Below are 24,770 nucleotides of genomic sequence, written 5' to 3'. Positions count from 1 at the left end.
GTTGTGTACGTGGAAGGGGGTTTGGGTGTTCCCTGAGTCACATGAAGTCCTGGGGATTACTCTGAGAGAGGGATTCCCAACCAGGGTATAGTCTGCACGGGGCTCCCAGTTCGAATGAATCCCTCCCAGTTTACCCCACTCCCAGTTCGAGTGAATCCCTCCCGTCTACACTGAATTTGATTTCCATTTTGATTTTGGGCACTTTAAATTTTCCCCCTGCAACATGCATGATTGATCCGGAGTGACCCTACCTTTCCTCCGCGATATCCAGAAGTGGATATAACCCTTGATATTTGAAAAACCACCTTCAGTAAGTGTGCAGATTCTTGCTTTTTGCGAATTAACTCCCTTCTCCATGCCTGGTAGCAAAGGAGTCTTCCCTGATTGGCCAGGGCGTCAGTTCAAGGACTTCCTGGTTCCCGGTTGCAAGTCTTGCCTTAAAGTGACTGCGCTCCAGAAGCCCTAACTTCTCTCAGCAGAGATTTGCCTTTTGGATTTATTTCCCCTCCTCTCCTGTCTTCAATCCCCCCCCCCCCATACAAGAAAATAGAGAAAAAGACTCCTGCTGTGCTTGGCTCCCCTCCCCATTCTGATCTTCCCCCAATCAAGTGTAGAACACTTTCTGTTTCAATTGTGGGAGGGGGGGAATAGAGGAAGACCCGAGTTCAGATCTATCTGAATTCAGCAGGATCCACACTGGAAAAAGCAAAGTAAGTGCAGAATCAGCCCAGGTGTTCATGGACTCCCAGGGCTCTGCGGGAGCACTGCAGGGTGGTCCACAACCTTTGAAGGTAAAGTGTCATGGGGTGAGGAGACAGGGGGCTGGTTTTGATGTTTATTTGCATATTTTTATTTGCATAGGGGCGTGGCAAGGGCCTGGCCAGCTGACATCGCTTCCATGGTACCGGGAAGCCTGGAAATTATTTCAGATGAACCTCCACGGTCAAAAGGTTGAAAAAAAAGGAAGTAGAAGTTCTAGTTTCTTACTCTGGAGTAGTCTTTTCCAACCTTTGCAGCACAGAAACACATTGAAATGCTTGGGTGAAAGAAGCATGTTCCCTTCAGTTTTTCACTTTTATGCTTTACCGTTCTAAACCTGGTGACATTTGTCATTTGGCTCGATTTTGAGTAAAGCGATACAGTGATAGAGGTTTCATACACCGAATTTCCTTCCATCAAAAAAGGTAAAGGTATCCCCTGTGCCAGCACCGGGTCATGTCTGACCCTTGGGGTGACGCCCTCCAGCGTTTTCATGGCAGACTCAATACGGGGTGGTTTGCCAGTGCCTTCCCCAGTCATTACCGTTTACCCCCCAGCAGCAAGCTGGGTACTCATTTCACCGACCTCAGAAGGATGGAAGGCTGAGTCAACCTGGAGCCGGCTGCTGGGATCGAACTCCCAGCCTCATGAGCAGAACTTTCAGACTGCATGTCTGCTGCCTTACCACTCTGCGCCACAAGAGGCTCTTTCCTTCCATTAATGAGCCTCCATGAAGCACTACGGTAATTCCCAACGACACACACACACACACACAAACCATCCTTTTTCACCACATCCTCTTCCTCAGAGGTTTTATTTAATGTTGTAAGTTGAGCGCTATCGTGCTATAGTGTTAAATTAGTATAGCACTCTAGCACTAGAGCGGCTTTGTTGAGTCAGCGGATTCAGTGCATCCCAATCGTGCTTCTATAGCACCGTATTGGTTTAGCACTACAGTGCCCAACTTAGAACGTTAGGAGAGCGACAAAGATGATCTGGGGCCAAGGGACCAAGCCCTATGAAGATAGGTTGAGGGACTTGGGAATGTTCAGCCTGGAGAAAAGGAGGTTGAGAGGGGACATGATAGCCCTCTTTAAGTATTTGAAAGGTTGTCACTTGGAGGAGGGCAGGATGCTGTTTCCGTTGGCTGCAGAGGAGAGGACACGCAGTAATGGGTTTAAACGTCAAGTACAACGATATAGGCTAGATATCAGGAAAAGGTTTTTCACAGTCAGAGTAGTTCAGCAGTGGAAGGGGCTGCCTAAGGAGGTGGTGAGCTCCCCCTCACTGGCAGTCTTCAAGCAAAGGTTGGATACACACTTTTCTTGGATGCTTTAGGATGCTTAGGGCTGATCCTACGTTGAGCAGGGGGTTGGACTAGATGGCCTCTATGGCCCCTTCCCAATCCAACTCTATGATTCTATGATTCTATGATTCATACCTCCGCAATTCAGAAGGGCAACAAAAAGGGGTGGAAAATGGAAGAAAGCCATTTCCCTCCAAAGCTAACTCAATGCCAGCGGGTTTGTACGGTCATTCATTTTGCTAGCAGCTGGTTGCTAAAACAGGTCTGTATGAAATGGCAGGGGGAAAATCCATTAGCAAACAGTTATTAAAACGGAATACAAAGGCAATTTGAAAATGGCCTCTGCTTCAGCGCTTCTCCGAACCGTTCACTCATCAGGGGCGAGTTTTGGTAAACAAGAGGGTTTCCCCCTTCTAACAAGCCGAAATTGATTCGAGTCCAATCCGTAAGGGATTATTGCTTGTACTCATTCCAACTCGGGGTATTTCTGCCAAAAAGGACTTTGTGTCATCTATTACTGGAAGCCGGGATCTCTTGGATCGTTCCCACTGGATTGCTTTGAATCTTTTTAACCTAAAAAAATTGTTCCTTTGAAAATTGTTCCTTTGAGTAGTTCTTTCCTAGCAGGTCGGTGCGAGAGATGAGACCCCACTCCTTTTGCTCCTGACAAGTTTCTAAGGGTCCGTCTTCATGGCCTGTCTCCTTCTCCTTGCAGATGAACCGGCCGATCCAGGTGAAACCGGCGGACAGTGAAAGCAGAGGAGGTAGGTTCAACATCTGGAGGTGGGGGTAGTACTGTCCACACCCAAGTCTACTATCCTGTTGGATTCTGATGGGTCAGATTCTGGCCAGGGGACGTTTGCTTAACGGACCCTCCCTTGTTTAAAGAGATAATACTTGACATTCAGATCTCAAAGTTTAAACTGATACCTAGGGACCGGGGTGGCCAGGTCATTTAGGGGTGGGGGAGGTGGCCAGCTTCAGACTGCTGATAGCCTAGGGCCTAAAACTGCCCAATTAATCGCACCAGCTGGGAAACCATGATGCATTTTGTATTAGTAGTAGTAGCAGCAGCAGCAGTAGTAGCAGTAGTAGTGGTGTAGTAGTAGTAGTAGCAGCAGTAGTAGTAGTGTAGTAGCTGTAGTAGAAGTAGTAGTAGTAGCAGCAGCAGCAGTAGCAGTAGTAGTGGTGTAGTAGTAGTAGCAGTAGTAGTAGTAGTGTAGTAGCAGTAGTAGAAGTAGTAGTAGTAGCAGCAGCAGTAGTAGCAGTAGTAGTGGTGTAGTAGTAGTGTAGTAGCAGTAGTAGAAGTAGTAGTAGCAGCAGCAGCAGCAGCAGTAGTAGCAGTAGTAGTGGTATAGTAGTAGTAGAAGTAGTAGAAGTAGTAGTAGCAGCAGCAGCAGTAGTAGCAGTAGTAGTGGTGTAGTAGTAGTGTAGTAGCAGAAGTAGAAGTAGTAGTAGCAGCAGCAGCAGCAGCAGCAGCAGCAGTAGTAGTAGTATATTTATATTTCACCTTCCTCCTTGCTGCGACTCAAGGCGGATTATATTAAAATCCCATAAAATCCCCAATCCTTTAAAACCATAAAACAGTGGTTCTCAATGTACCTGATGGCATGACCCCCCTTTGGGTTGCCGAGGCCGCTGTGGCAGCCAGTGTGCCATCTGCCGCTCTGTGCCTGCATGCGGACGCTGGCTGGTGCGCCGCCAACACCCCTCCCCTCCTGGCTCATCCCACCCCTGCAACTATCTGGAGGCAGGGAGGGTGCTGAACTGCGCAGCTGCAGCCAAGTGAGACGTGCTGCTGTGACAGGCCGGCAGGTCTCACCCCAGGTGAGCAGTCCCTTTCCTCTTTACCCCCCCCCCTCTGGAAGCAGTGGGGAAGAGCATTTGCCCAGCCAGTAGAGAAGCTCTGCGGTGGCAGGCCCTCAGGCTGTGCCGTAGCGGAGCAGATCCATCCTTCTCTGGTTCATTGCCCAGAAGTGGGCAGTGAGGGCATAGAAGTCTCTCAATTGGCCCTCAATGGGAGAGTGCCTTCTCCCTTTTGGGAGCATATCCCCCACTGAGGGCCAATCCAGTAGTGTGTGCATCGTCCACACACAAACCAAATATTATCTTGGCTAAAGATGAAGACAGGGACCTGAGTGGGGTACAACACCATAATGTTCACCCACCAAAGCATCCATGTTCTCCTGGGGAACCGATCTTGGTAGTCTTTAGTTGAGCTGAACTCCCAGGAGAGCTACAGGCCCCAACTGGAGGCTGGCTTATGGAAGATTAGTGATCCAGAAATAAATAATTTCCATCTTTGGAAATTTTTAAGCAGAGGCTAGATGGCCATCTGATGGAGAGGCTGATTATGTGAAGGTTCAAGGGGGTGGCAGGTGACAGTGGAGGAGCGAGAGGGTTGTGTGCGTCCTGCATAGTGCAGGGGGTTGGCTAGATGACCCAGGAGGTCCCTTCCAACTCTATGATTCTAAATTCCGTCTAAACCTCCGGATAATTTCCTGACAGTCAGAGCGGTTCCTCAGTGGGACAGGCTTCCTTGGGAAGTGGTGGGTCCCCCATCTTTGGAGATTTCTAAACAGAGGCTAGATAGTTTGCAAGTAATAAGAGATTAGGTGAAGGTTCAAGAGGGCAGGTGACAGTGGATGAGCGAGAGGGTTGTGAGTGTCCTGCATAGTGCAGGGGGTTGGACTAGATGACCCAGGAGGTCCCTCCCAACTCTATGATTCTATGATTCCAGGCCGTTTGGAACTGAGTAAGGAGGTTCTAACTCCATGGTAGAAATGACAGCCAAGTGGTTTGCGGGCGAGATTTTCGATAAGGATCTGTGCGACTTCCTGTCTCCCTCTCCAGAAGACAGGAAGCTGTTTGTGGGAATGCTGGGTAAGCAGCAGACAGACGAGGATGTCCGGAAGATGTTCGAGCCTTTTGGAAGCATCGACGAATGCACGGTACTCCGTGGTCCCGACGGCACCAGCAAAGGTGAGCGGAAACGGGTGGCTCTCCGACTATTGACCGGAAGTTTCCTATTGGTGGAATATCCCCCACTCACGGCCAATCACCTCCTTCTTTGAGGAGTGCGTCGTTGCTAGCTTACATTTCATAGGTACGGGACGGTAGGAGGAGTTTGCTTATTTATTTATTTATTCATTCGATTTATAGGACTGAGCTTCTCGAGAGAGACAACTCGGGTTGGTTTGGATCAAATCAACCACAGAACCTTAAAAAGAGTAACATTAAAACCATTAAAAATTCTTAATATTGCAGCTGACGGTCCTTACCGTTCAGTTCAGCTCCGGATCCCTTCTTGGTTCCGGGTGGGAGTTCTGCAGGGGTTCTGGCTCCCTGTTTTTGAAAGCAGAACGTCCCTAGTTCAACCCTTGGGGCATCTAGTGGAGGGTATCTCCAGAGCAGGGGTAGTCAAACTGCGGCCCTCCAGATGTCCATGGACTACAATTCCCAGAAGCCCCCTGCCAGCATTCGCTGGCAGGGGGCTTCTGGGAATTGTAGTCCATGGGCATCTGGAGGGCCGCAGTTTGACTACCCCTGCTCCAGAGAGCTACTACAAGTCAGGCTAAATGCTAGAGAGCGAGAAGGACCAATAGTGCAACTGTGAGTCATAGAAGGATCTTTCGGGTTAGGGTCTGTAGGGACAGCCACCAGGATAATAAATTTAAAAAGAAAATGTAAGGCCCCGGTGACTTACCTGAAGTTGTGACCACGGAGTTCTTGATGATTCCTAGAGCTACCCACAAGTGACAAGGGTGGCTCTAGCGATTGCCAGAAACTCTATGATACGATTGCCATGGAATTTCTGCTAGGTTTGAGCCCAGCAGTGCCTTGGAAATGAGCAAGAATTTTAGGGAATGAGCTTCTGAGCATCAGAGCACCCTTTGTCAGATATCAAGGCCGTTGGATGTCCGCTCCTTGCAGCTGAATGTGGTGCCTTCTATGAATATCGTTTCAGAGGGCGGCCATGTTGGTTTGCAAGAAAACAGCAAGGTATGAGTCCATTAGCCCTCAAGGACCCAAAGGGAACTCTGGAAGCTCATTCTTTGGGAATCTTGTTGGTTTCTAAGGTTTTCCGACTGTTCTACTACAGACCAAGATGGCCGCCCCGTGAAACTATCCTCATAGAGTTTCTGGTGATCATTAGAGCTACTCTCGTCATTTCCTGGTAGCTCTAGGAATCCTTAGGAACTCTATGGTTAAAACTTCCTGTAGGTAAGGCATTTTGTGTGTGTGTGTGTGTGTGTGTGTGTGTGTGTGATTTCTCTCCCCCAGGACAATCACGCCACCAGCCCTTTGGCCCCAGTTTCTCCCCATCAATCTGTAGGATGTCAACAAGATAAGGCTGGAATTGGGGCCAAAGTTTTGGGCCATAGAGTTTTGGGCCAAATTCCAGAGCTTTGGAGGTCGCCTTATTTATGGTTGGGATAAGAGGTTCTGTATTTTTAGGGCAAGAGCCTCTCGTGGCGCAGAGCGGTAAGGCAGCCGTCTGAAAGCTCTGCCCATGAGGCTGGGAGTTCGATCCCAGCAGCCGGCTCAAGGTCGACTCAGCCTTCCATCCTTCCGAGGTGGGTAAAATGAGTACCCAGCTTGCTGCTGGGGGGTGAACGGTAATGACTGGGGAAGGCACTGGCAAACCACCCCGTATTGAGTCTGCCATGAAAACGCTACAGGGCGTCACCCCAAGGGTCAGACATGACTCGGTGCTTGCACAGGGGATACCTTTGCCTTTTTATTTTTAGGGCAGGGTTCGCACTATGCATACAAAAAGCCCATGGTATGATATCCAAGCTGAAGGATACTAGAGAGCAGGCTTTAGAAAAAACTTGCCAAGGTCTGGAGAGCTACCCCCCTCACAGAAGTCACTACTGAGTTCGAGGAACTATTGATGCTATTTGTGATTTTTTTAAAAATTATTTTTATTTATTTATATTTATATACCGCCCTCTCCCGAAGGCTCAGGGCGGTTTACAGGGAACCGGAAACAGGTACAGATAACATAAGGAAACACATGTGACAACAGCAATAACAATACAGCAACAATAACCCCAACATGATAATAGCAATAATAATATGATAGAACTGCAAAGGAGCCTCAGCTCAACTCTTACTGGGACCCAGTGGGTTAGGCAGATTAGTGGTGGTCATAATAGGGGGGGGGGCTGAGGGCCAGTTGGAAGCAGTGGTCCCGGTCAACCTCAACCAAATGCCTGGTGGAGAAGCTCCCTTTTGCAGGCCCTATGGAACTCTTTGGGTTCTGTCAGGGCCCTGATCTCCTCTGGGAGCTCATTCCACCCGGTGGGGGCCAGGATGGAGAAAGCTCTGGTTGAGGTCAAGCGGGCTTCCTTGGGGGCCAGGGACCACCAGGAGGTTGGAGGTAGTAGACCGCAAGGCTCTTTGAGGGGTGTAGGCGGAGAGGCGATCCCTCGGATATACTGGGCCCAGACCGCGTATGGCCTTAAAGGTGATAACCAAAACCTTAAACCTGATCTGGAATTCCAGATAATTCCAGCTTCAGAAATTCGTTGTCTACAGGGCATCCAGGGGGGCGGAGAGCCCCAATTCTTTGTCCCCAAATGGGGGGGAGGTGACCCTGCCTGCCTCCCGTGCAGGTAACTGACTTCCTCAGGTGCGAACAGAATGCTGATTCCATTTATCGACTTGCTGATCCCGCCCGTGCTTCAGGCTGGCTGCTTTAAAAGTCTTACATGTGTATTTGTTGAGTCAAATGCCTGTTGGTCCGCTCGTCAAAACCCCAAATCAATAGTTGGAAAACTGCTCTGCAGAAAGGGAAGGGGGTTTCGCGACGGCACCGGCTCTGACCAATCGGAGCTGTGCACAGCCGGTTTCCGCTGCATGCCGGGCAGATGGGTTGCCCCCGGGCTCAGTCTGGGAGAGAAGGCGCCATATTGGTGTGAAAGGTGTGTTGTGTGTGTTGGGGGAGGGTCACTTCTCCAGCAGACCCACCACACAGGTCAGGCTGTGATTGACGTGGATTTATTTGATTGGAAAGGCACAGAAGGTCACCCACTTTTCTCCTCTCCTCCCAGGCTGCGCCTTCGTGAAGTTCCAGACGCATGCGGAAGCGCAGGCCGCCATCAACACGTTGCACGGGAGCCGCACGTTGCCGGTGAGACCTTTGGGGACGGGGTGGAGGCAACGGGGGTCCCAAGTCCCAGCCGTGGGGTCCACGAAGCCCCTCCCATTTGAACCCCACCCTCAGAAGTGGGGCTCTTCCCTGAGCTCTGCTGCCTCCTGATGGTCATGGTTCGCCATTGCACCCTCTCAAAAGCCCAGTCCTGAGAAAACTGCCTTGAGAAACCAAACTCTAGGAAGCTGTTCAGGTCGCCAACTTGAGCTGGAGACGCCGGCCGGCAAGGATGCTACTTGGGATACTTTCCCTGGCTTTGCCGGCGCTGATTTCTCTGCGTTGATTTGTGGATCGTGACATCGTTGGCAGCTCCCGATAACTAAACTAGCAAACAGAGACAAAAACGTAGAATCATCGAATCATAGAGTTGGAAGGGGCCATACAGGCCATCTAGTCCAACCCCCTGCTCAACGCAGGATCATAGAATCATAGAGTAGGAAGGGTCCATACAGGTCATCTAGTCCAACCCCCTGCTCAACGCAGGATCAGCCCAAAGCATCAGCTTTGAAATATAGAGCTGGAAGGATCCCAGGGGTCATCTAGTCTAGCCCCCTGCGCAATGCAGGAAATTCACAGCTGCTTCTGTCCTCTCCCCCCCAATGATCTCCCGCTCTATGCCCAGGTGAGAAGGAAGGCAAAATACATCCAGGATCCCTGGGCTAATCTGGCCCGGAGAAAAATTCCTTTCTGGCCACAAATTGGTGACTGGGCATATAACCTGGGCACAAAAGAAAGGGCCACAAGAGCCAAGCTCTGGCTCACCCCTCCTTCCCTTCCTGTTATGATCTGTCCAAATTCACAGTGACATTAAATGTAGACAGCCAGCTTGGTGTACTGGTTAAGAGCCGAGGCTTCTAATCTGGAGAACCTGGTTTGATTCCTCACTCCTCCACCTGCAGCCAGCTGAGAGATCTTGAGCTAGTCACATTCGTGTTAGAGCTGTTCACATGGGGCAGTTCTGTCAGACCTCTCTCAGCCCCATCTACTTCGCAGGGCATCTGCTGTGGGGAGAGGAAGGGAAAGCGATTGGAAGCCACTTTGAGACTCTTTCGGGTCACTTCATTTTGTTGCCTCAATCGAGTTATATTTACCACCTCCTGTATAGGGTCAGAGTCAAGCCAAATGTTTTTTTGTACTCCAAGGCCAGAGATACCCAACCTTTTTTTAAAAATTAGGACACAGCATGGTTGGCCCAGGCACAAAAGTAGGTGGCACAAAATGGCTGCCAAAGCAGGCGGGGCAAGCCACAAAATGGCTGCTGCAGTTCTCCTTTGGCCAAACAATGAAAATCCTAGACCTCTGGTGGCTGCAACAGTGTTCTTAAAAATCGGCACAGGCAGTCCAATTTCCAACAGCTGATGAGAAGTGTTGGTGGGCAGATGACCCACCTGGATCCCTCCCACTTTCTAAAAGCATCTGGGGGATTCTGGAAAAGGTATCACCCGTCCCCATGGTGCCCAGGGGCACCATATTGGGGAACCTCAGCAAATGACTTTACTCACCTGCATCACAGGGAAGTCGCCACCCAGAAGAAGAGTCGGTTCTTATATGCCGTGTTTCTCTAGCGAATAAGTCTCAAAATTCCTGTGAGGGAGGTGGGGCTGAGAGAGCCCTGAGACTATTGTTCAGACCAGCTTTATAAGTGCCCACCCTCCTGCCTCCCATAATACTAGGTTAGAAGAAGAAGAAGAAGAGTTGGTTCTTATATGCCGCTTTTCCCTACCTGAAGGAGGCTCAAAGCGGCTTACAGTCGCCTTCCCTTTCCTCTCCCCACAACAGACACCCTGTGAGGGAGGGGAGGCTGAGAGAGCCCTGAGATGACTGAAGAAGAAGAAGAGTTGGTTCTTATATGCCGCTTTTCTCTACCCGAAGGAGTCTCACATTTGCCTTCCCTTCCTCTCCCCACAACAGACACCCTGTGAGGGAGGGGAGGCTGAGAGAGCCCTGATATTACTGAAGAAGAAGAAGAAGAAGAAGAAGAAGAAGAAGAAGAAGAAGAAGAAGAAGAAGAAGAAGAAGAGTTGGTTCTTAGATGCTGCTTTTCTCTCCCTAAAGGAGTCTCAAAGTGGCTTCCAGTCGCCTTCCCTTTCCTCTCCCCACAACAGACACCCTGTGAGGGAGGGGAGGCTGAGAAAGCCCTGAGATTACTGAAGAAGAAGAAGAGTTGGGTCTTATATGCTGCTTTTCTCTACCCGAAGGAGGCTCAAAGCGGCTTCCGATCACCTTCCCATTCCTCTCCCCACAACAGACACCCTGTGGGGTGGGTGAGGCTGAGAGAGCCCTGATATTCCTGCTCGGTCAGAACAGTTTTATCAGAGCCATGGCGAGCCCAAGGTCACCCAGCTGGCTGCATGTGGGGGAGTGCAGAATCGAACCCGGCATGCCAGATTAGAAGTCCGCACTCCTAACCACTACACCAAACTGGCTCTCTGGTTAACCAGTGCTGCAGTCCTTTCTCCAGCCTTCACTGGCAGTGGTGGTGGGGGAGCTGGATTTGAACTGGGGACCATCGTGTGTGTAAGGGGGAGGGATCACATTCAGCTCTAGCAAGTTCAAGGCAGTGTCCAAGGAGGGGGGGATCCATCATCTCCTGTCCAGGCAAAGACTCATGTTCGCGTCTGCGAAGGAGTCTCCGGTGACCCTCCGGGGCCGTCTGCTTCCCTTCCAGGGCGCCTCCTCCAGCCTCGTGGTGAAATTTGCAGACACCGAGAAGGAGCGGGGCCTCCGGCGCATGCAGCAAGTGGCCAATCAGCTGGGCATGTTCAGCCCCATTGCGCTGCAGTTTGGGGCCTACAGCGCCTACACCCAAGCAGTAAGAGGGCCGGCCATCTCCGGTGGGGGAGCTGAGGGAGGGGATGCTGGGGGCAGAGAAGGCGTTAGAAGACTGTGAGTGGCCATCCGGGGGCAGGGATAGAGGGCAGTCATGGGGATGGTGTCACAAACCGTGGGCTGGTGCACTCGACCAGAAGAGATGCTCCAGACACATGTGGTGCTAAGAAGTCAGTCTTTGTTGAAGGGTTCCATGAAACAGGACAAAGCATGGTAGGTGCAGGGAAGCATTGATAGAGACAAGCATAGGTAGCCCCCTGGGGGTATATATAGGGGGGCAGTTTAGGCAGGAAGATGGGTTCACATAGGAAAAACTTTTGATCTAAAAAGGTGCAAATCCTAGGAGACATCCAGTCTGCCCTGCCTATTGTTTTTGGCAGTAAATTTCCAGTACCTGCTAGACAGACCAAGGACACAGGTAGATAAGAGTGAGTTCTCACAGCGGGGAAGAGAGGTAGCTCTCTGGACCAAAAAACCTAGCGATTGAGCACAAGGGGGAAGGTTTAGAAAGAATGCCAGGAACTTTGCCACAAGGAGGGGGGAGTGATTCTCAGCTGAACCTCTAATTCAACTCTCCCGTGAAAGACAGGAGGGTGGATATGACAGATGGACCATGGGGACAACCACATGTGAAACAGGCACTGCAGGGACTAGTGCTCACAAGAACATAAGAGCCCTGATGGATCAGAACAGCGGTCTATCAAGTTGAACATCCCATCTCACATAGGAACCAACCAGTTTTTCTAGAGGGCCAATAGCAGGACAGGGAGGCCAAGGCCTTCATGAGGACATAAGAAGGGCCCTACTGGGTCAGACCAGTGAGGGTCCATCTAGTCCAGCATCATGCCTCACCCAGTGGCCAACCAGTTCCTCTGGAGGGCCAGCCCCAGGGCATAGTTGCCAAGACCTTCATTTGAACCTAAGAAGAATCCTGCTGGATCAGACTAGGGGTCCATCCAGTCCAGAATCCAGTCACACTAAGTGGCCAACCAGATCCTCTGGAGAGCTAACAACAGAACAGTGGCTCATGGGAATTGTAGTCCATGGATGTCTGGAGAGCCCCAGGCTGGCCACCCCTGATCTTAATGTAAGCCTGTTTCATAATGCATCTTCCTCAGAGGTTGTTCTCACTGGGCCTTCCTCAAGAGTTATCTTCCTATTATTTGTAACTCTGTGCTTACATGGGTAGGAAGCCGGTCTTCTTTTCTTAATCGGATACGATGCCTTCTGGTCCATTGTCTGAGTTTAACTATGCAACGCGGAGCTGCTTAAAAGTAATAAAATAGTTTTATTGTGAAGAGAAGTAACTTGGCAAATAGGTGAAAGGGAGAGGGAGTCCAAGCAGTCTAACTCACTAACTGTTGTTCCGCATTCATCCTGTCTGTTCCAGAGGCAAGCAGAGAGGATGTGTCAGTCAGGAGGAGATCATTTTTGGGGGGGGGGGAGGGAAACAGGAAGTTCCTGATCGAAATATGCTAACTACCATGCTATGTTCCAATGTGCAGACTATGCTCCAATATGTTCTGACATTAGCTGGCAAAGCCCAACAAGAGAGACAGTTATGCTGGAAGTTGTTGTTGGTAGGGGGGGTACTGATGGGCATTTGGGTAGCTGGTAGACCTGGGCCTATTCTGCACACAATAGATAATGCACTTTTAGAAGTAGATTTTCCTTTTCTGCACAGGAATATCCAGGGCTGAATCTGCACGGAGCTTTTATTCCAGTCCCAGGTCAATTCGGTCCTGCTATCTCCACTGAATGTGATTTCCACTTTGATTTTGGGCGCTTGAAATTTTCCCTCTGCAACAAGCATGATTGATCCAGAGTGACCCTACCTTTCCCCCACGATATCCTAGAGTAGATATAACCCTCAATATTTGAAAAATTAGCAGGAGAAAGCATGTAGCAGTCTGCCTTCCCCAAAATAACTTGCTGTTGAGCCTCTGCTGGTTCCGACTTGTTGCTGAGCGTCTGTGGTAGAAAAGCCCTGATTGGCCCTGATTGGCTTCAGTTCAAAGGCTTCCTCGTTCCAAGATTGCAAGGCTTCTCTTAAAGGGGAAGCCCTATCTTTTCTTGGCAGAAGCTCCAGAAGCCCTAACGTCTCTCGGTAGATATTTGGCTCTTGGATTTATTCCCCCTCCAATCCTTACTCCTCCCCTTTAGAAAAGAAAGAGACTGCTGCTGTGCTTGGCTCCCCCCTCCCCTTCTGAACTTCCCTAACCACGTGCAGAACACTTTTCTGTTTCAATGGGGAGAGGGGGGAGATAGAGAAAGACCAGAGTTCAATTTGATCTGGATTCAGCAGGATCCACAATGAAATAAACAAAGTAAGTGCAGAATCAGCCCAGCTGCCAAAGCGCATTGAAAGTGCATTATCCTATGTGTGCGGAACGGGCCCTGGAAAGGGAGGTGTTCCAGCTGTCAATGAAGCAATTTACTGTCTTTTCCTTCCTCCTTCCCTGCTCCTCTCCACCCTGCAGCTAATGCAGCAGCAAGCAGCTTTGGTGGCTGCCCACTCTGCCTACCTCAACCCCATGGCCACGATGGCCGCCGTCCAGATGCAGCAGATGGCCACTATCAACCCCAATGGCCTCATTGCCACCCCCATCACCCCCATCACGCCCTCCTCAGGTAATCCGGGTCCCGGGACAGGAGGCAAAGGGGAGGGGGAGAGAGAACCCTGATGTTCCATACCTACAATTGAGCATCAGCTATACAGGAAGTGACGGAGCAAGATTCCAACTTGTAGCACTTTGTCATCTCTCAGGCAGGCCAGGTGGGCTTCCGGGTGATGCAGGGCCTTGTCTGGGGTAGCCCCAGAGTGCTGGATTGCCATATTTTGGGAGGCCCATGTGTCTTCTTCTAAAAGCAGGCAAGAAGACTTTTCTGTTTGGCTCTGTTGAGAGTACAAAGGCATTGTTCTCTGTTCTGATGTTTATTAATGCGTCACTTTCTCTTGTGTTTTGTTTTGGGGCTTTTGGGGATGGTTTATGGTCTTTTGACGATTGGGTCACCATAGTTTCGTATCACGTAGCACAGTGGAAATATAGCAGGAGGAGAAAAATCTGGGTTCCATTAGGAGGTCCACCAGCAAGGCCAGAACTCCAGAAGCCTTCCCAGTCTTTTCCCCCATCACCAAGAAGACAGAGCATCACTGTCCCAGAGTGTTCACTTTAGTTGTTAATTTCCTGCATTCTGCAGAGGGTTGGACTAGATGACCCTGGAGGTCCCTTCCAACTCTGTGATTGTATACCTTGTATAGACCTCTGTTCTTAAGAACATAAGAGAAGCCATCTTGGATGAGGACGGTGGCCCATCCTGCCCACACTCAGGTGGCATCAGGTAGTTCACCGGAGGGTCCAGGACTCCAGAAGCCCTTCCACTCTTGCCCCCCTAGCACCAAGAAGACAGAACATGGCTGTCTTGGCAGTGTTCCATCAATACCTTGTGGCTGATAGCCACTCGTGATCCCTTGTGTCAGTGAAGTCCACAAGTTCTTTGAGTGAAAAAGGACTTCCTTTGAACAGTTCTAAGCCTACTGCTTATTCATTTTGTGGAGTGCCCACAAGCTCTTTTATTGTGAGAAAGGGATAAAAGTCCTCCTTTCTCTCCTCTATGTCAAAGTCCTATCAAATTTCCAATAAACAGACATTTTGGTGCCAAAGAAATCTCTTTGCATGGTGGATTTCAAGACAGCTGAGATGAATGCTTCCTAGTTTTGCTCGGGCAAAGTACTGCACACACAAAAATGACACTACATTCTTATTTAGCAAGTGTTTTATTGTATTAAGGATGCTACGCAAACTGTAAACATGAGACGTCTGGAGGTGTGGCGCAGTTAAGTAAATACACTCCAGTAAGTGAAGGCACCATGAAGTAAATTAATTCTGGGAAGTGAAGGCAATTGATGGCAGGACAAGACACAGGGCTGGAAGTAGGCCAAGGCATCTTTCTGCCAACCTCACCCGACATCTTTCCCCACAGGTACCAGTACACCGCCAGCCATCGCTGCCACGCCAGTGTCTGCCATCCCAGCCACCCTCAGCGTCAACGGGTACAGCCCCGTTCCCACACAGAGCACGGGCCAGCCTGCCTCAGAGGCCATTTACACAAATGGCGTCCACCCCTATCCAGGTATTTTCTCTGCCCGAGTTTGCTTCTCCGAGCCTTGCACCAGTCTCTCTGCGTTCCTCTTCTCTTGGCCTCCCCTTTGTGGGTATCTCACCCACGGACGATACCTGGGTATCCCGAATCACATGCCTTTGGCTACAGCTCGTAATCCCCCGTTGCCAGCTGCAGATTGCTGTTTCTCTGAGCACCCCTGGGAAGAAGCTGCCGCTCACTGGCAGTCTTCAAGCAAAGGTTGGATACACACTTTTCTTGGATGCTTTAGGATGCTTTGGGCTGATCCTGCGTTGAGCAGGGGGTTGGACTAGATGGCCTGCATGGCCCCTTCCAACTCTGTGATTCTATGATTCAACATGTTCTCCCACTACCTAATTCGTCCTTCTTCTTCTGAGTACTGGAAGGCAGCTGAAAGGGCAGGAGAGGGTATAGAATTAAACCCTCATAAACATTTCCCTGCTGGATCAGACCAAAGGTCACTGTAGTCCAGCGCCTCGTTTCATGCAGTGGCCAAGCAGATACCTTCAGGATGCCCGCAAGCAGGGAAGGAAGACAATAGCCCTCCCCCGTGACTGCACCAACTGCTTAAAGAACAATAGCATTTGATTAAGAAGAGAAGAGCTTTGTTAGGAAGAGAAGAGAGAGATAGTCCTAACAGTTTAACTGACTAACTTTATGTTACCCCAAGATACACAGGCTCCATTTGAGCCCTTGTGTCCCCTGGGTAAAATAGTTGCTTGAGAGGGTAGACTCTGACCATTTCTACATTAGAGGACATACCCTTATTTAGCCTCCCTTTAGCTAAAAAAAATTGCAACATGCTTTCGGCACTGAGTCCGATGGAGGCAGTCACCCATCATGCTTTGCTCCCTTCCGTTTTTCAAAAAATGTTTTTTTTAAACGATGCCTGTTTACCCATTTGTTTTCATTGTTTCCCTTAATCCCACTATTCTGTGCCTTTGATCGCCTCCCCCTTTTCCTCCAGAGTGTCCTGAATGTATTTTTTAAAAACCCTGAGTTATAACATTTTTAAAGAACCTGAGTTATAACATTATAACACTGCTGTGTAAGACTGCAAGGCTGCCTTTTTTTAAAAAGTTAGAAACTGCGTTGTAACACGATCACCGCCTTTTTTTTTTTTAAAAGCAGATTTTTCAGAACACGGTGAGGAAGAGCGGGACAAAGGACAGTGATGAGGAAAGGGGCATTCCCAAATGACTCAAAAAGTCGGACGCAGGGATAAACCCAATTACACTCATTTTCGCATTGGGCTCAGATCACTGGATTCAGATCGCCAACTTGGAGTTGGCGACTTCAAGCGCTCTGCCTTTATGGGTTTCCAGTTTAAGGGATTTAGGGAATATGCAATGTGCTTATTGCCTGTGTTTTCTGTTTCTCCCCTCACACCATGCCACAGCGCAGAGCCCGGCAGCCCCTGTGGATCCCTTGCAGCAGGCTTATGCTGGAATGCAGCACTACACAGGTTTGTGGGGGTTACGAACGTGGGGCCCTGTGTGGTTAAGGGATGCCAATCTCCAGGTGGGACTGGGGGAATCCCCTGCAATTACAGCTCATCTCTAGATAACAGAGATCAGCTTTCCCATAGAACATGGATGTTTTGGGGGGTGGACCCAAGGGCATCAGACCCCACTGAGGTCCCTGTCATCCCCATGCTCCAGCCCCAAATCTCCAGGATTTTCTCAACCTGGAGCTAGCAACCCAAGTCCCTCACCCCGCTGAGTGTCCAAGAAGGACCTGGCGACTCTGCATATGGTGTTAGCCTGAGGGTTGGTGTCTCTGTCCTGGTCCAAATATGATGTCTGCAGCATGTTGCTGAGCATTTCTCTCCCGGACGGAGTGATTCCAGGACTTCTCCCTATGGCCTAGGATTGGAAGGCCACCCTGGCAACTGATGGAGAAGGGAGGAATGGGATGCCTATCCAATGTACAGCCACGTGTCCACGTCACAGCCCGTATGACCCAGAAGCGACATCACATCCAAATACCAATGCTCTGGTATTTGGGCAAAAACTCTATGGTAAATTTGGCTTCTACCATAGAGTTTTGCTCCAAATTCCAGAGCTTTGCCCTGACGTTCTGGAAGTGACACCATCGCTTTCAGGTCACATGGGCAGTGATGTAGTCACGTGGCTGCACATTGGATGGATCTCCCACGTTTTGGGGAGGCGGGGCCTGACACTGCGGCCTGGTAACTCTACTGTGGCTTGAGATGCCGCAGCTGCCTGATACTGACTCTTCTGCTCGGGCCCTGTTTTTACTCTAGGCCAGCAGCCTGGCGTTTTCCTTCTCTTAGCCCCCAGTGCCTGGCCCAAGCATTCTCCTTTGGACTCAGGCCTCATTTGTAGACGGCGCCAGGCCAACAGTTTCCCTGTTCCCCGGTTATCTGGGGCAATGCTAGGTGCATGGTAGCAATCTGGGCAACAGCAGAGGCTTCTCATGCATAGGCCCCGTTGCCAGGGCAACACAGGAGACCTGATGTTCCTTCTTGCACACAGGCCTCGGTGCGTTGGCAATACCATAAGCTTGGTCTTCCTTCTCGTACATAGGCCTCTTTGCCCAGGCAACACCTGATGGTTGCTGTTCCTTCTCACCCATAGGCCTTCTTGTCTGAGGAACGCCAGAGGGTTGGTGTTCACGCTCACCCATAGGCCCTGTTGCCTGGGCAACAGCAGAGGCTTGGTGTGCCTTCTCACTCATAGGCCCCGTTACCTGGGCAACAGCAGAGGCTTGATATTCCTTTTTGTGCATAGGCCCTGTTACCTGAGCAACAACTGAGGCTTTATATTCCTTTTTGTGCATAGGCCCCGTTACCTGGGCAACAGCAGAGGCTTGATATTCCTTTTTGTGCATAGGCCCTGTTGCCTGAGCAACAACTGAGGCTTTATATTCCTTTTTGTGCATAGGCCCCGTTACCTGGGCAACAGCAGAGGCTTGATATTCCTTTTTGTGCATAGGCCCTGTTACCTGAGCAACAACTGAGGCTTTATATTCCTTTTTGTGCATAGGCCCCGTTACCTGGGCAACAGCAGAGGCTTGATATTCCTTTTTGTGCATAGGCCCTGTTGCCTGGGCAACAGCAGAGTCTTGATAGGCCCTGTTGCCTGGGCAACAGCAGAGGCTTGATATTCCTTTTTGTGCATAGGCCCTGTTGCCTGGGCAACAGCAGAGTCTTGGTGTGCCTTCTCACTCATAAGCCCTGTTGCCTGGGCAACCCCAGTGGCTTGATATTCCTTTTTGTGCATAGGCCCCACTACCTGGGCAACAGCAGAGCACTGGTCCTCCTTCTCATGTCTTGCCTTAGCATCACTAGAGACCTGCCACTCCCCACCACTTAGGCCCTGTTGCCTGGACCATGCCAGCCTGAATTTCCTGAATTTCCTGTCCTGTCCCGCCCTTCACTTTTCCTGGCTTCCCCCCACAGCTGCCTACCCCGCGGCCTACGGACTGGTGAGCCCGGCCTTCCCGCAGCAGCCAGCCACCATCATCGCCCAGCAGCCGCCCCCGCAGCAGCAGCAGCAGAGGGAAGGTAGGTCGGCCCGGATCGCGTCTCAAATGGAGGAATCCCTTCTCTGCCAGGGGCTCCGTGGCAGAGCATCTGCTCGGCTCGCAGAAGGTCCCAGGTTCAGTCCCTGATAGCACCTGGCAGGAGGCGAAGTGAAAGATGCCAGGCTGAGACCCTGGAGAGCGGCTGCCAGTCAGAGTTGGCAATTCTAACTCTTCCTAAGGACCGAGGCTCAGATTCAGTCTAAGGCAAGGTCATGGGTCCCAGAAGAAGCTGCTACCCAGGAAGGAGCTGGGTGTACACCGTAGGGTTGTGTGTCCCAGTGTGCTTTGGCCGCTTCAAGCAATTGCTGAAGCCCGAAGCGGCCAAGAACGCAATGTGGAAAGGAAGGGCAGTGCTGCCGCCAGCATGCCAACCGGCAGCTGCATGCAGGCACAGACCTCTGGCGCTCCACCGGCACCCCTTCCCTCCTTGCTGCGCGCTGGTGGCTTCAGACTTCAGGGATCGCCAGAGTACACAACTCTAGTGTACAGCTCTAACTTGCCAGCATGCTCAATTCATTTGGGGAGGCCTGCTTCCCCACCAGCCTAAACTGCAGCCTCAGCCTCGCCAGGCTGAACGCCGCAAAGGAGCTCCCACCCGGGTAGAGAGAGATCTGAACATGCAACTCTTTAATCCCGCACGCTGTTTCTCTTCCCCCTGGAGGCTTTTTACAAAGAGCTCCCCCAGAAGATTGTCCAAGAGATTCCACTTTCCAGGACAAAATGGTATCAGAACCTGCAGAAGCTTTGGAACCAGAGAACAACTTCTGGGTATTGGATTGAAAGCGTCTGTCTCAGGCAGGAGTCCCCAAACCTTTTGAGTCAGAATTCTGAATTGGCATTGTCTGCACGCCAACAAAATGGCTGCCGAAAAAGGCGGGGCCAGATACAAAATGGTGGCCACAGCTTAACTTAAGTAACACGGTTAGATCCATGTGCTGTGGAGGCAGCTGCCCCCAAAGTAATGTATTTCTTTTAAATCTGCATTTCCAATGAAGTTGGAAATCAGAAACTTTGCTGGGCAGAAGCTCTACCTGGCCCTATCCACTTCCAAAACCACTTGGAGTGCCCATGGGCTTCACTTTGGGGATCCCTGGTCTTAGAGCTGCTTCTAGACCCCAGAGCACATAGAGTTACCTGGTCTGGTTTGGAATATACCAGGAGATTTTGTGTGTGGAACCAGAAGGACAGGGTTTGACAAGGAGAGTAATCTCACTTGGGTTTATCACATCTTGTTGTCACACTGCAGCCAACCAGTTTCTCTGCAGGGCCATCAACTGGGCAGAGAGACCAAGGCCTTCCCCTGAGGTTGTCCCCTGAGGTTGATTCTGAGGTTAACTGCCTCTGAATATGGAGGTTCCCCTCAGCCACTATGGCTAGTAGCCATTGAGAGACTTCTTCATTAATCTGTCTAATTCTCTTTTAAAGCTGTTTCTTGATGTGGCCATCCCAACATTCTCCGGCAGCCAATTCCACATTTTCATCCCTCTCAGTATAAAGTAGTATTTCCCTTTGTCCGTCCTGGACCTACTGCCCATCAGTTTCCTTGGATGTCGTCAAATTCTAGTATATTGAGGGAGGGGAAAACAATTCTTCGTCCACTCTCTTCACCCCAGGCATAATTTTATAAACTTCTTCCATATCCGCCCATCCTCCTGTCCCCGCCAATCTCTTTTCTAAACTGAAAAGTTCTAGACTCTTCAACCTTTCCACCAAATAATTTTGGTCACCTTCCTCCGTACTTTTTTCCTGGTCTGCCCTATCCTTTGGCACAGTGGTCCCCAACCTTTATTAGGCTGGGGACCGGCAGGGCATCGGGCCGTGCCCGCGGGTACCGCGCCCGCGGGTACCGCGCCCGCGCGGGCCATGCCCACGCTTCGGGCCGCGGGCCGCACCCGCGCCCGCGCATCGAGCCGCGCCTGGCCGCGCCCGCGAATCGGCCCGCGCCCGCGAGCCACACCCGCGGATCGGGCCGCGCCTGCGGATCGGGCCGCGCGGGCGCGGCCTGCACGGGCGCAGCCCGGCCCTGATTCCCTCTTCCCGCCCTCCCGCAGTAAGTAGCTTCCCGGGCCGCAAGCTTGCGGCCTGGGAAGTTTTTTACTGCGGGGCGGGGGGGGGCAGGGAGAGGGAGCTGCGGCCCGGCGCCATGGCCCGCAGGTTGGGGACCACTGCTTTGGCAGATACGGTGAGCAGACCTGTCTTCCAAATGAGGCCACGCCATAGATCTATACAGGGGCATTACAAGATTGGCCATTTCATTCTCAGTCCCTTTCCTAATGATCGCTAACATAGAAAGTGAGGAGAAATGCAGAAAAAACAAAACAAAACAGAACAATAGCCATGCAACGTGAAAGCACAGGAAAACACCAGGGCATAAAAGGCCTAAGACAAAAGAGTTGATTGGCTGAATTTCCTGATGCTTTGGTTATCCAGAATTAGTGTCCCCTAGAGGTGTGCCTCTAGAGCCTCTTGTGGCGCAGAGTGGTAAGGCAGCAGACATGCAGTCTGAAAGCTCTGCCCATGAGGCTGGGAGTTCGATCCCAGCAGCCGGCTCAAGGTTGACTCAGCCTTCCATCCTTCCAAGGTCGGTAAAATGAGTACCCAGCTTGCTGCTGGGGGGTAAACGGTAATGACTGGGGAAGGCACTGGCAAACCACCCCGTACTGAGTCTGCCATGAAAACGCTGGAGGGCGTCACCCCAAGGGTCAGACATGACTCGGTGCTTGCACAGGGGATACCTTGACCTTTACCTTTAGAGGTGTGCCAGACCTCAGCACCGGGCAATGCTCTGACTGCCAGCATGCTTGTGGGAGGTGCACCCACTGAGCAGGGATTGCAGGGTAGGCCGGGTACAGAACTATCTCTGGGAAGTGAGGGGTAGGTGAGACCTTGAGTGACTCATGAGGTCTGGGTTCAAACTGAGCTACTGCCAAATTTTGCAGCAGTAGAGCAACAGTAGAGCAGGTTGGGAGGCTTTTCAAAACATCCAAGATCTTTGAGGAGAGCTGAAAAAGTCTCTGCGATGTTCCAGCTCTACCATTCTTAGGATCCAGGGTCTTTCTAACTGGTAATTCTCTCTCTCTCTCTCTCTCTCTCCCCCCCCCCACACACACTTTTTACCCACTCCCCTGTCTTCTTTCCCTGCCCCCATCCTGCCATTCGCTGTCTTCTCCCAGGTCCCGAAGGCTGTAACATTTTCATCTATCACCTGCCACAGGAGTTTACGGATTCTGAGATCCTCCAGATGTTCCTCCCCTTTGGGAATGTCATCTCTGCCAAAGTCTTTGTGGACCGGGCTACCAATCAGAGCAAATGTTTCGGTATGGATGGCCAATGGAGAGGAGAGGGTGGAACGGGCAAGGCAGGGACAGCCCAATCCTCAGGCAAACCTAGGTAACAGGCCAGGGTGCCAGATTTTGAGGGACACTGAAAAGGCAAGAGGAACATCCTCTGGTGGTTTGAAGGGAAGGTTGATACTCATCAGCTTGTGGAAGCTCCATGTCTGTTGACTTCTGTCTAATCTAGTGGCCATGATGGAAAAGGGGTCTTTCTTCTACTTTTATTTGTACAGTTTTATCACAGATGATGCCTATTGAGATCATAGAATCATAGAGTTGGAAGGGACCTCCTGGGTCATCTAGTCCAACCCCCTGCACTATGCAGGACACTCACAACCCTCTCGCTCATCCCCTGTCACCTGCAACTCCCTTGAGCCTTCACAAAATCAGCCTCTCCGTCAGATGGCTCTCCAGCCTCTGCTTAAAAACCTCCAAAGACGGAGAACCTACCACCTCCCAAGGAAGCCTGTTCCACTGAGAAACTGCTCTAACTGTCAGGAACTTCTTCCTGATGCTTAGACAGAATTTCTTTTGAATTAATTTAATCCCATTCGTTCTGGTCCGTCCCTCCAGGGCAAGAGAGAAGAACTCTGCTCCATCCTCTATATGGCAGCCTTTTAAATACTTGCAGATGGCTATCAGATCCCCTCTCAGTCATCACCTCTCCAGGCCAAAGAGACCAAGCTCCCCCAACCTTTCTTGAATTTATTTTTTTCTGCCTAATCAGCGCCACGGTTTGTCCTGCATACATTTATGCAGCCAGTTCGGTGTCAAGAAAGGTGGGCTTGGTTCCCTGCTCCTCCACATGCAGCCAGCTGCCTGACTTTGTGCCAGTCACAGTCCTGTTAGAGCTGCTCTCACAGAGCAGTTCTGCCAGAGCTCTCACAGCCCCACCTATCTCACCGGGTGTCTGTTGTGGGGAGAGGCGATTGCAAGCCGCTTTGAGACTCCTTCGGACAGTGAAAAGCGGGATATAAAACACAACTCTTCTCCTATTTAACATTGCTTATTCTTGTGCTGCTGGCGGAAGACCATGGGGACCAAAAATGAAGCCCCCGAAATTCTTATTTCGTGCTGGCGCCTGAAATCTCAGTCAGGCATTTAGGACTGTCGGTTCTACGTTGGGAATCCCTGGAGATTTAGGGCAGGGGTAGTCAGACTGCGGCCCTCCAGATGTCCGTGGACTACAATTCCCATGAGCCCCTGCCAGCATTTGCTGGCAGGGGCTCATGGGAATTGTAGTCCACGGACATCTGGAGGGCCGCAGTTTGACTACCCCTGATTTAGGGGGACAGCCTGGGGAATGATTCATTGGGCTATAATGCTATAGCAGCTCCCCACAAACACACACTAACGCAGCCGTTTTATCCAGGGAGATATATCTCTGTAGTCTGGCTATTTGTTGTCATTCTGGGAGATACCCAGTTCCTACCTGGAGGTTGGGAACCCTAGGCATCGCTGATTTCCTTTCGAGCCATGAGGACTAGAAACTTGCTTTTAAAAAGTCAGCGTAATCTCAGGACGACTAATCCCGCGACTAACGCTCCCTCGGTGCACCTGAAGCATGGCCTCTCATCCCGCCCGCCCTCCGTGGTTCCCTTTCTGCCGTCAGGTTTGGTCTCAGTGGGTGCTCCCCACCCCCTACCCCTCTCTGCTTCTCCCCTCAGGCTTTGTGAGTTTCGACAATCCGGCCAGCGCTCAGGCCGCCATCCAGGCCATGAACGGCTTCCAGATTGGGATGAAACGCCTCAAGGTCCAGCTGAAGCGGCCCAAAGATGCCAACCGTCCCTACTGAACTGCTGCCCATCAGGTGAGTCCCTTGTCGGAGAGGGCATCCCGGCCAGAGCTGTTAAAAGCAGAGAGAGAGAGAGCAATGCCCAGAACGCATCCTAGAGGTTGGAGGACAGGGACTGTCACCTTTCTGCACACTTCCTTGCAGGCTCTCATCAGTTCTCCTCCCCGATCATCTCTTTTCGGGGATAATTGCTGAGGGTAACTCGGTCTGTAGCTGAATAACTGGATTCGAATCCAAGACCGACAAGACTTTGGGGACATGAGCTTTTGAGGAACAAAGCTGCCTTGGCCAGAGCCTCGACTCTCAAAAGCTCGTAACCACAATGACCCCTGGACTCAAACATGTTCTTATCAAGAAGAAGGATTTCCCCCTGATGCGAGACAATCCGAAAGGGAGGGACTAGCGGTTTAAGGGAAATGCTTTATAAATCACCAGCCGGCCCAGAGTTTCCAATCATATGTTGTCTTCTCCCTTTCGCTTGCCCTGCCACTTGCTCTCCAAATTTGGGAGCAATGCAGAGAGCTGATTGTTTTGAACTGGCCGGACAAGAACGAGCAAACTTGCCCTCTTGTCCTCTTCCAGAGCACACTGAATATTGCCGGGCAATTAAGTTTATTTTTTAAGAATTAAGAATATCGCCTGGCAAGGCTTTGCAGTGGTGGCCTCCCAGGTTCAGGAGAGAAATAAGATCCGGGGCAGATTATTCCTGCCCCCTACTGAGCTCATCCAAAGCTGAAGATGGGGGAATGTCAGGTGACTCAGCCAGGGAATAAACACAAGGTCATCGATGCTCAATAAATCTCAACCTCTATATATCCTTACGTTTACTCTGTAGGCCCCACTTCTAGTGTGAGCATTCTCCGGGTCTCAGAGCAGCCCCTCCCTTTGCATTCC

General features: G+C 50.9%; 1 protein-coding gene across 4 annotated transcripts in view; it reads left to right on the top strand.

Moving 5' to 3' along the window:
- The window catches only part of CELF3 (CUGBP Elav-like family member 3), a 109,175-nt gene that overhangs the window by 72,438 nt on the left and 11,967 nt on the right, over positions 1-24,770 (top strand). For 3 of the 4 annotated variants that reach the window (XR_013228169.1, XM_077320526.1, XM_077320516.1), the window contains 10 exons: positions 2,781-2,829; positions 4,919-5,047; positions 8,125-8,204; positions 10,894-11,037; positions 13,535-13,685; positions 15,039-15,188; positions 16,597-16,662; positions 18,622-18,726; positions 21,920-22,063; positions 23,749-23,891. Coding sequence is in view for 3 of the 4 variants with exons in the window: in XM_077320526.1 (XP_077176641.1) it covers positions 2,781-2,829; positions 4,919-5,047; positions 8,125-8,204; positions 10,894-11,037; positions 13,535-13,685; positions 15,039-15,188; positions 16,597-16,662; positions 18,622-18,726; positions 21,920-22,063; positions 23,749-23,876 (1,146 nt within the window). In the remaining variant the exon portion in view is untranslated. The remainder of the gene's footprint in view (positions 1-2,780; positions 2,830-4,918; positions 5,048-8,124; positions 8,205-10,893; positions 11,038-13,534; positions 13,686-15,038; positions 15,189-16,596; positions 16,663-18,621; positions 18,727-21,919; positions 22,064-23,748; positions 23,892-24,770) is intronic. The other variant, XM_077320540.1, reaches the window with a different exon arrangement.

The sequence above is a fragment of the Paroedura picta genome, chromosome 1 (assembly GCF_049243985.1).
Source record: "Paroedura picta isolate Pp20150507F chromosome 1, Ppicta_v3.0, whole genome shotgun sequence".
NCBI classification, from domain to species: Eukaryota; Metazoa; Chordata; class Lepidosauria; order Squamata; family Gekkonidae; genus Paroedura; species Paroedura picta.
This window is presented reverse-complemented; position numbering and strand designations above follow the sequence as displayed.